This window comes from Mus caroli, chromosome 12, assembly GCF_900094665.2.
Source record: "Mus caroli chromosome 12, CAROLI_EIJ_v1.1, whole genome shotgun sequence".
NCBI classification, from domain to species: Eukaryota; Metazoa; Chordata; class Mammalia; order Rodentia; family Muridae; genus Mus; species Mus caroli.
In genome coordinates this window covers 77,530,058-77,541,553 of record NC_034581.1, presented here as the reverse complement: position 1 = coordinate 77,541,553, position 11,496 = coordinate 77,530,058, and the positions used below count along the sequence as shown (strand labels likewise).

The 11,496-nt window shown below is 48.2% G+C and overlaps 1 protein-coding gene across 8 annotated transcripts in view; it reads right to left on the bottom strand.

Annotated features, from left to right (window-relative positions):
- Positions 1-508: 508 nt before the first annotated feature.
- Positions 509-11,496, bottom strand: part of Rgs6 (regulator of G protein signaling 6) — a 516,963-nt gene continuing 505,975 nt past the window's right edge. For 7 of the 8 annotated variants that reach the window (XM_029484451.1, XM_029484450.1, XM_029484452.1 and 4 more), the window contains exons 18-19: positions 9,519-9,585; positions 509-2,018 (exon numbers count right to left, since the gene is read on the bottom strand). In XM_029484451.1, the coding sequence (XP_029340311.1) occupies positions 1,849-2,018; positions 9,519-9,585 (237 nt within the window). In that variant the 3' untranslated portion in view covers positions 509-1,848. The remainder of the gene's footprint in view (positions 2,019-9,518; positions 9,586-11,496) is intronic. The other variant, XM_021178714.2, reaches the window with a different exon arrangement.

Below are 11,496 nucleotides of genomic sequence, written 5' to 3'. Positions count from 1 at the left end.
CAGGGCTGGAAGACCCCATAACTTAGGTTGTGGCTTCAATTCTCCTACTCACTACTCATGTGGATACTTCTGGTTTACCGACGATCAGCAGGAGCAGCTGGCAAGAGTCTGGGTGTTTACCCTCACCGTTGGAGACACCCTCTGACTTCCACCATGTCTCAAGAAGAGAACTAACCTGGAAACAGATGTGGTGACCAGGAATCTTGAAAGGAGGATTCTAAGTGCCCCTGGAGGATTCCCCTGTGAGGGACCAACAGGAGGCTTGTGGATCTGGACTTGTGTAGAAGCAGACATAGACAGGGTTTGCAGGTGGGGGCTGGGAAGATGGGTCACATGATGCACCCAGAGCTGAGACTGAATAAACATGTGGACTTTGGGTCACCAGCTACTCAATTTGCTTACACAAACAATGTTTTCCTTCCTTCCTTCCTTTGTTCCTTCCTTCCTTCGTTCCTTCCTTCCTTCCTCCCTCCCTCCCTCCTTCCCTCTCTTCCTCCCTTCCTTCCTTCCTAACTTCTTTCCTTCATTTTCCTTCTCTGTTTATATACTCCCAAGGGGGAGTTTTCACCTATGGACAAATATAGATCAAAGGAGGAGCCAACAGGTGTTGGCAGGGCAGGTGTGCATGGAAGAACATGTTTGAATTGAAAAGCATGTTGCCTGATACATCTGCGTCCAAGGGCATCTGGTGATCAAATTGTCATTGTAACCATGACAATGACCGTACTAGCTGCCATTTGCCAAGTACTGCCCATGTGTTCATTCAGGACCTGATGCGACACATTAGGTACAAGACTTCACAGCCAGGTTGGCAAATGGCTATCCTGACACACTGGAAGAACACAGAAGATCTTTTGCAGGTTCTAGCACGCTTTTTCCTAGATGATTGGCTATGTTTAATAAGGTGCTTTGGTTGGGTCTTCAGAATAAGGTTGGGAAGGGAATTCTGCGGCTCTGGCTGGGACCTGTCATTACATAGTGTGTTTAAGTTTCAGGAATAACTGAACCCTAAACCAGCCAGCGAGAGTCTGGCCAGGCCTGGTAGGATACCACCATGGGCCAGCCCTACAATCCATCCACCTCCAGAAACTTCCATCTTGGGCTACCAGTGGGGAGAAGCCCAATGGCCCCTGAGTTCACGGCCATGTTTATTATGAGTAAAATACAAGGGGACAAGCCGAGGGGCAAGGGGCACAATCAGAAGACAGGAAGTAATAATATCTTTAAAAGATTGTCACCTGAACCTTCAATGGCTAAACCACACACTTCATTATCTGTACTGGGTGCCTCTTCAAGCTCTGGACCCTTAGACATTTGATGGGAACTGGGGGTGGCCATCACACCCATGGAGACTTCTTAAAAATATGGTACCACCGAGGGTGGAGAGAACTTGAAGGGTCATTGGGGCTAAAGATGGGACTTTTGACATTTTATGTGAAAGCAGCATCTTGTCACACACCCAGTACACCTGGGTGGCCACCAGTGGGGGGGGGGAGGGTGAACAGGTGGCAGTGAGCGCTGCCAGTGCATTAGAGAGAGTAGTAGGAAGGTGATGTTTAATACTATGTGCCCAGGGTCCCTCTGAAGTTTGCTGGAAGGCATGATTCTCCAGACGACTAGACAGGTGAGGTTAACATCTCCAGTGACAGTCAGACAGGAACCTCCATGAGACAGACATTCTCTGACCAAGTTAGAAATGGACCCTTGTTGAGAATAAGCATTGGTGTGTGGCTGTACAAGAGAGAGGCTATAAGCAGGGTTTCTCCCGCTGGCCCAGCACCGTGGACTCTTTCTCTCTGGTCTCCCCATTCACCCACTGCATCTTCCCACCAGTGCCCTCTGTGGCCCTCACTCTTTCTCCTTCACAGTGACCAAATCTCCCCGCAAGGAAGCTCTGTCGTTGGATGTAGAGCGTCGCCTGCCCGGGTCCTCTGTGGGCCCGGGCCCTGGGCCTGGGGTTGGGGCGGTCAGGAGGACTGCATCAGGCCCGTAAGGCGCTTGCCCGCCAGCGACTTTCCCTGCAGAGAGAACCGACAGAGACCACACACAGGTGTGCAGACACACAGAGGGACAGAGACAGAGAGCCAAACGGGTGAATTAATTGTTTTAGGAGTCACTCTGGCCAAAAGATCCACCACCCTTCCCAGCTGCCCTTGTTGATAGGGATCTCTATGGGAAGCCCCACTAGGGACAACTGAGAAAAACAGGCCTTTGGGCAGGTTAAGGAAAGAAGTGTGTGTGTGGCTAGTGCGCTTGCTGGGATATGGAAGTTTTATATACCAAAGCCTAGTCATTAAAGCCCTCAGATCCTTACTGCCTGTGGGCTGCCCTTTGACTTGATTTAACTCTAGTGTGTAAGGAAAAGTTAGACCGGGGAAATCTGAGTCAGGAATAGTTGACACAAATAGACAATCACCACAGATCCGGGTGACTAGAAATTAAGGAATTAATTAATCACGGGAATTCTGACACCCATGTTTCCTACTTGAAATGAAGAATCTACAAGAGGATTTGGGGACTCTTGACTCTAGGTGCTGTGACTGTGAACAAATGGGACCTTCAGTGTTCTCTGCATCCCCCAGAGGTGCCAGGGAGCTGCAATCCTGCTGCCTTTGATCTTCCTGATTCCCCACTGGCAGCGCCAAGTGTGATGGCTCTGAACTGGGAAGTCTATGAACTCTACATAAATCCTATGTGGCCATTATTCTCAGAATCAAAGAACAAACAGGACCGTTAGGCCTGGTCCATGAGGCCCAGAGGTCCTGGGATAGTCTAGTTATCTGCATGCTCTGGTGGGGTGGTTGAGGAGCCTATGATCTGGGAGGGAGTTTAGTACTGGCCAGTAGGAGGAGGCACAAGGATGAATGATGCTTGGCCACTCCCACCATTTCCTTTGTCCTGGTTTCTACTCATCTCCTACATACCCCTTTAGAGATTCCTATTATAGGACATGGGTCTCAGGGAAGAGTGTGATTGGACCCCGAGCAGATTGATCAGCATGCCTGGGAAAACATTCAGAGCCCATCCTGCTATTGACAGTGGGTCAGTGACACCTGTCACCATCTGCAGAGGGCAGCAGATGATCCCCCATTGGCAAAGGCTGTGAAGTTTGGCAGTGAGAATGCATGGGCCAGTGGTTCCTCACGCTCATATCCAAGTGGGGTGTGGGTGCTCATTTTGTTTACTAGGCGCGACTGCATGTAAGCTGGATGTAATTAAAAAAAATTGATCTGGTTGGTGAAGCCTAGTAGGATACTCAATAGACCTGCTGATTGATGAATTGATGGATAATGGGCAGAGCTAATAAACAAACAAGAGCTTAGAGCTAGCAGGGTACATGGCTGTGTCATCTGGCTTAGCTCTGTGTGGAGGGACAGTCAGCCTAGCTGAGGCGCCTGATGACATGGATAAAGGCCTGTCCAGAAATGGAATTGCCCCAGAAGCTGTCATTAAGCCTGTATCTATTCCCCTTCATCTTCTTTTCTCTTTCCTTTTCTTCATTTCTCCATTATCTTAAAAATAATCACAAATGCAAATACACACACACACACACACACACACACACACAATCTTCCCCATCAACAACCTTATCTCAGTCTTCAGATACACTAAACTCAGCCTGCAGCAACCTATGTTTATACTAGGCTAAAGATTTTCCAATCAGCTTTAAAAAAATCTTTGAGAGTTCCTGTGTCAGTCGTGTGTGTGTGTGTGTGTGTGTGTGTCTGTGTGTGTGTCTGTGTGTGTCTGTTTGTGCATGCAGATGTAAGTATATGTGGTGTTAAGAGGTGTCTTTCCTGAGGAGGCGCCTGTCCACCTCTTTTGAGACATGGTTTCTTATTGGCCTAGAACTCACCTAGGTAGCCTAGGCTAGCTGGCCAGGGAGCACCAGGTATCCACCTCTGCCCATCCCTGGTGCTAGAATTATAAGCACATTCAGCTTTTTACATAGGTACTGGGTGTCAAACTCAGCTTCTCATGTGTTATGACCATAACCATCTTCCCAGCCCATTCCTATGCCAGTCTCAGAATCTCTAAAATAGTCATTTACAGCAAGGACAGCACCACAGTGCCCTTAGAAGTCAGACACTAGCTTCTAAGGCCTCCTTTCCAGGCTAGCTCTCACTCTCCAGGGTACCCTTTCTCACACAGAGCAGGGAACATTTGTGTCCCTGTTGATTCGTTTGGGAATGTGCCTTCTCAGTATAGGAATAAAGGCAAGAATCATAGGATAGAGTATAGACTCCTTTTCTGGAAAAACATGAGTCTAAGGGCCCTCTGGGACAACAATATCACTTCCTGTCACCTTTGTTTGTCACATGAAAGGTGCAGCCTTTTGCTGCAGTGACCATACACTCAATCTAGATTCTCTTCCCCTTCCTCCTTTCCTCTACCAGCATCACAAATTAAACATTGTATACTCATACCTGATGCTATACATGGCACATGTGAAAAAAACAAAACAAAACAAAACACCAAACCACTAAATCTGAACAAAAATGTGTGTTAAGAGCTCAAAGACAAAGAAGGTAAGGTTTACCAGTTGTCCAAACCCTTATTGTAGTTCCACCTTCATTAGTGAGGTCATTTTGGCTTCAGAGGGGCTGTGGGTTAAAGCAGGCTAGAGAATTTTTTTCCCTGGAGGATTGTTCTGAGTAATTTTAACCCCGAGGCACCCCCACCCTTTGCCTTTCCCAGCTCTAGAGAAAGAGCCTGGTTGGATTTGGAAGCGATAATTAATCTCTTCCTGCCAGAACTGAGCCTCATAGTTCTGACTCCAAGGACCTGTCACCAGCCTGCAAATGGCGACCCCCTCCCCTTCTTCCCACATCTCTTCATCTCTGGGAACATCAGGGATGGGGCAGGCAGCTAACCAGCCCAGGAGCTGCTCCTGGGATCAGTACCTGCCTTTCAGCATCCAGGTGGTGGGGTGTCCCTCCCTTTTGGTCCCTCTCTTACTGCTGAGCTCACACATTTACCAAATGCCAGTTTTGATGCTAAAGATGGAGGTCAGGAGGGCTTGGGATGGCTTGGAAAAATATTCTGCTCAGCTGAGATGATGGTATAGCTGCAATCCACCGACCACACCATCACCCAAGTGAGTGAGGCTGGGCTCTTGGCTTCAAGGAAGTTAATCACACAGGAAGCAGGCAGGGCTGGATGCCTGGCCAAGAGCTTTAGGGTAAGAAATCATGAGATTCCCCCTTGGCTCAAAAGCAGCATGCCTTCTGAAGAGCAGAGACTCCTGTGGTGTTCAGGGATCAAAGTAAAATCCTACAGGCAAAGCTATCTGTTCTGAGGTGAGCTGCCCCAGAAGCTATGCCCAGTGGGCTTGCAGGCTGCTTCAGGCACTTGCTTTACCCAGAGAGCCCCCCTCCTGAACCCTCTAGGGGTCTCTCATCCCTCTCCTTTTATTTCCCCCATCTCTGATTCCAGCAGGGATGATTCTGAAGGAAGGGGAGTGGTGAGTTTGCTCATGCTTGGCACTTGTAGAGTTACAGAGGCAGCAGTGTTTTGGGGTGTGAACGTGTGATGTGCCTCAGTTCCGGTCAGTAGGGATTGGATTGTGGTGCCAGAGAACAGCAGCCAGCTCAGCCTGAGGCCTTGGCGTAGCTGAGCGAAGCAGCAGAGAATGTTTGAAAATGCTATTAGCAGGCAGCCTTTGTCCAAATGAGAAAAATGTACAATGATTAAGGACTGAACTGCGGAAGGTACATTCCAGAGACACCAAAGCTTTGCACACAGACAAAGCACCTTTCACCTTCCACACACTTGGCAAAAGTGTAGCCCAGGAGAACTTGGGATGCTTAAATCTCCCAGACCAGGGACTCAATGCTTGGTTTGCAAACACCCACACATTCAGCCCCCCTGTCCCCAGTGGATGATTTCATCTCTGTGGCCTTCGAGATGGCTAGAAACCTGGTAGAAGGTGTTACGGGATCCTTTGTTTCTGGAAGAAAATGCACAAAAGGCATAGCTAGCTGTCTTTTGTGCAGTGCTGGAGGAAGAACCAACATGCTGCCGGACATGCCGAGGCTCTGGGCATCACACCTCTACATAGTAACCAACAAAGCATGCATGACCCAATGACCGAGAACTTATGCCATTTACTTACCTGGGAGACCGGGGCTAAGAAACTCATGGGTTGAGTGGAGAGCTGTGGCTCATGGGAATCTCGGGAGGTCAGAGAGCATACTGGGGGCAGCAGGGCAAGTACCTAGGTTCTTAGGGTAGGAGAAGCCCTTTGCATAGAAGGGAATATAGACACTTGAGCTGATAGAATCCCTTGGCTGATTTTCTCAGTTGCTCTAAGACTAAAGTTAGAAGCCTGCAGAATATATCAAATAAAAATCTAGGCTATAAGTGGGGTTTGTCTGCTCCCGGGAGAGAGGAGTGGCACTGGGTGGGGGAGCATGAGGGACTTTGTAGGGTGATGGGTTGTAGGTTACAAGGGAGTATGCATTTGTCAAATTCATTGAACCCTGTATTTCAGATCTGTGCGTTTTATCGTATGCAATCACAATTCAAGGGAGAAACCTTAAGAAATAAGATGAGAGAGAGAGAGAGAGAGAGAGAGAGAGAGAGAGAGAGAGAGAGAGAGAGAGAGAAGACAATCCACCTATCTCATCACTGCCTGGGAGTTTCCACTCCTGATTCTTTGTTAGTTGCTCGGTTCATCTTTGCCTTTCTAGAAACTGACTGCTCCCTCCTCCCACCTGGGAGAAAGTCAGATTCTTCTGGGCAGGACTAATTTGGGGCGCTATTTCTAGCTTCCATTGATCCCAGCTGAACCCCTTGGTGTGACACACAGGCATTTTTCATCCTTGCTAATGAAAAGTAGTGCTCTGCCAGATTGGGCACACGACTCCGAGATGGGCTGTCCTTTCAAGGACTGGGAAGGTCATCTATGAGTCGGTGATGCTCACGTTTATAGAGGATGGGCATATATAGAATTATAGGCTCAGGGGAGGGAGCTGGGTGGGCCAAGGAGAATGGTCAGAAACCCCTCAGCCAGATGCAAAGGGATGGGTCCTGGTGAGGGGTTGGCAGAGTGGGAGAAGTAGAAGGTCTGTCTAGCTTTATCAGACTTTTCTTTCCCTGGGCATCAGAACCCCTGGTGTCCTCCCTCCCCCTGCATGAATAAGGCAAAATGATCGATTTGGATAGGAAGTATGAGGGATTCCGTGGCATCTCCTTTCCCAAAGATATTTGAGAGTGTAGTGGGGGAGAGAGAGCTACTTCTTGAGATGGTTCATGTGTCTGAGAAACTCTGGCATGGGATGGTAGAAGAACCTGTACTTAGAATAGCTTCAAAGCATCTTCAACTCCCCCACTTTTTCTCTGCTTGTTCTGACTTTGTAAGCAAAGTGGGGCTGAAGAAATAGAATGCACAGACAAAGGACAGTCTGGGCTGCATCCATGGTGGAGCCAGACAGAGTGGCACCGGAAGGAAGAGGACATTTCTGGATTGTTTCACCCTGCCACAGAGAGTCAGGCAGGTAGAAGCCCCATGGCAAGACCCATCCCTGGTGGCCAATTCTTCCACTGAGTTTTTTTTTAACTCCTTTGGTATTGAAGGACATTTTAATTTGTTTAAAAATATTCCTTCTATCTGAGTATTCTATAAGATGGTACATCACAAAGATATATCTGTATGGTTTGGTGCAAACAGATTTGTAGCAGTGGTGGGTAGACACACCAGAAGAAGCCATCTCTGTGCCTTTTGAGTGTTCCTGTAGAGACCCCAAGAAGAACAGAAGCAGATGTGATATTGACTTTTCTGAGGTGGGTCAGGCAAAGTCAACTTGCTCCCTTTAGAAATGACCCCATTTCTATGTCACCACAGACCAACTGCCCAATTTGGGAAATCCCTGACAGACTCTGGAACCCTCCCTGAATGGTGTTCATGGACTCTGGTTCCTGCCTCTCATCAAAAGCATCACTTAGGATAATTTTGCACGTGCAGAGCTAACCATTGACTGTCAGTGAGCCATGGGAGACCTTCTTCCATATCCCTCCAGCTGCATAGAGTCCAATCTGGAACCAGGCAAGGATGCCAGGGAAGATGAGGGCTCAATAGCTGAGCCCAGGCCTGGTGGCAGAATGCCCAGACATGGACTCTCTGGCTTCCTTTCTAAGTTGTGGATTTTTATCTCCCCTGCTGCTCCTTTTCCTTTGCAGTGGAAACTGCTCCCCATGACCCCAGACTTCAGGGAGGGCCTTCCAGTCTCTTCTCCTCATTCCACTGGAGCAACCTGCCCTTTCCACTCTCAGCTTGCAAGAACTTCTTGATGGTCTTGGGAGAGGAGGGGAGAGAAGAGGGCATTTTGCTTGCAAAGCCCCTCAGTAGCATACCTGCCTGAGGCCTGCACAATGTCTGCCTCGTGCTTTGACTTCTCCTCCTCTCTAAGCTCTGGTTTACTCCAAATTAGGCAAAGGCCAAAGACTCAAGAAAACAGGGGCACAGCTATGTTGCTATGGGCAGCAACTGGATGCTCCTCTTTTTCAACAGGGAAGCTCACGTAATCCTTAACTACAACTCCAGGGTACATGCAGGGGAAGCTTAATAATCTGATATTATGGACAAGTCAGCAGAATTCACTTGCCTGGCACTATGAGATTCTCCAGAGGATCTGTGAAGACTTCAACGCCGGCTACCTAAAGGCACTTTTCTCCTGCAAACACACATTCATCGGCTGCTGTCCCTAATGATGATATCTGCTAAGTCAGAGCCTAGCAGGCAAGAAGTCAACTTCCTGATTTGCCGCTTGCCCTCTTCTGCCCACCCAAAGCAGAATACTTCATGAACACCAATGTGTGTTCATGTGTTGGAGGCATGCGGAGAGAAGGTAGTTCATTTCCCTTTCCTCTCTACGCCTTGGCTGCAGTTCAGCATCTTATGAGATAGACACCTGGGCATTCTAACCCTGAAGAGGAACACGTTAAGCAGTCTTGTCAGGACTCACCTGGATTGGACCTTGGGCCACTGAAATTCCTAGCTTCAAAGAACCTTCCTACTTGTCTTTCCCTACAAATTCTTTTCACATATAGGGATATGAGGGTTTAGGCTTTCCTGATGATTCAGTCCTGGGCTTGCAAAGGACAGGTTCTGAAAGCTTTATCTGAGAGAGGGGACCTAAGGAGACTGTGACTGGGTCTGAAAGTATCTACAAAGCTGTTAGGAAGTGGGTACCCAGAGACATGAACTGCAAGCATCCATACCTAGGACAATCCGGGACAAACAATTCATATTGGCAATATCTCGGGATGCTCAACTCCTTGTTTCTTAGGAAGAAGAAGAAGAAGAAAAAAAAAAAAAACCCTAGATGCCAAAAACAGGAATACCAAGAAATGTGTGCCACTGACTGTCTGTGGGACCAATACATGAGAATAGGAGCAGTGGGCAGGCAGACAGACAGATAGACAGATAGACAGATCATCTCTGCTGGATTGGGGAACACTGTCTATGCAGAAGGATCCCCAAGGTTAGAGAGAGTACAGTCACTGGGATCACTCACCCACTGCTGGAAGGAAGCCACCTCGGGGGTGAAACGCGGCGGCCATTCTGACTCTGCGCCAGCAGCACTAGGCAATTGTGTTTGGGGGGAAGGGAAGTGAAGAATAACTTATCCAGCGGAAACCGTGAAGACTTGTGGCTTTAGAGGTGCCCCTACCCAGATACATATACAGCTGTGACAGGCATGCAGTCCATGCACAGGCACATGCAGGCCTGCAGCATACGGTGACACGTGAGCCAGATACTGAACACCTCGGTGTGTATCAAAAAGGAGGCGCATGCACCTGTGCACACACCTGTGCACAGGGATATACAGCCGTGCGCACATATGTGCATGTTCACAGGGCAGACATTCACGTAAGCATCTCATGCAAGATACATAAGCAGCTATGAGGTTAATGGTAGAGATTTTTATATCAGCTCCCAGCCATGCCAACCTTTGACAACAGTGCAAACCTGAAGTGTTTGCCTTCACACACACACACACACATACACACACACACTCCAAATTCTCCTCAGGAAACTCCATTTCTGTTACCCCTGTTTCTTCCAATGCTACAAGCAGTAGGCACCCACACCCCAGGGACCTGGTTTATGGAGATATTTGAGAGCATTCCCTGCCACTTGCTTCTGAGTCTTTCAAGAGCCTTGCTGTGTAATAAGTGCTTAAAAAATAGAAACCTCTGTTTATCTGGCAGATGGAGCAACTGGCCTTGGTGAGGTTGTGTTGTTCTGGGTAGCTCCAAACTGAGAGATGAGTTGCCCTGGAAATGTGGCTGTGTGGCATGAGGGCTATGCTGAGAGAACTGGACTTTACAGGCTTCTTGTAGACAAAGCCAGTCCTGGTCTGTGTCTGGAGGCATCTTAAAGTCCTGAGTCTCTGTGGAAGCCAAGAGGCCAAGTCTTGGCAACACGGTCAACATTTTACCTATGGCCCTTCTCATTTCTTGCTCTTGTGTGGATGAGGTCCATAGCCCCAAGACTTCCTGGGAAGTCCTTAAGAACTGTAAGAAATAGGCACTGTAGTCCCTCTCCATTCCCCAGCAAATCAGAGGAGCTGAGTTAAGTTTAAAGGAGGGCAGAAATAATGGCTCCCATACATTGAGTTGTTATCGTGGCCACCATTGTAGTAAATGTACCTTGCCCATAGCATCACTTCCACCCTCTCAACTATAAAGTCAATACAGAAATACCTCCCTCACAGAACTCTGTTGCAAATGACATAAGGTGGTAAATGGAGAACTAAGGATGTGTTTCATGAAAAATAATACCAAATGGTTGTCAAACACGTAGGCTGCCAATGGTGTGCTCTATCTTAATTTCACACCTCACCAATTACTATCCTCCCTCCTTTATGATGGGGGAAACTGAGAGTCAGAGGATCTTCTCATGATCATCCAACCCAGGGATAGAGTCGGAGGAGAACAGATGTTCATCCCAAGCTATGCCCAGCGTCAGGTAGTTGACACTATGAGTTCTCAGGAAATAGCAGCTTGCACTAATTCTATTCTCATGTAATGCTGACCTCTGCTCTGTGAGGCAGGATTTGATTTACCCCTCAGGTCCATGAGTGTGACCTTTCCAGGCTCTTACACCAATGTCAGGATGAGTGGGGATTCCATTTTGACTGCCTGCTTTTGACTCACTTCCTTCTCTGAATTCCTGTGAGCTCTAAAGGGACATGGCTCTCAGTGGGGAGAAACTAGCAGGTCATCTGTGGCAGGGATGACAACACAAGTGGAGACATCTTGCGGCCAAGCTTTTGACATTCAATTCTAGATAGTTGGTACAGCTTAGTCACAACACAGCTCCACAGTCTGGTTAGGGACACAAGCTAGGATTAACCGGCTAGGAGCAGGAACAGTCTGGAGGGTTCAGAGAAGCCAGGTGAGGGGGCCACTCAAAGATACACGTCTGCTGGCAAGATGCATCTCACCAGACAGTCCTTGTTGTCTCTGGAGAGAATGGTGATAGGGGGA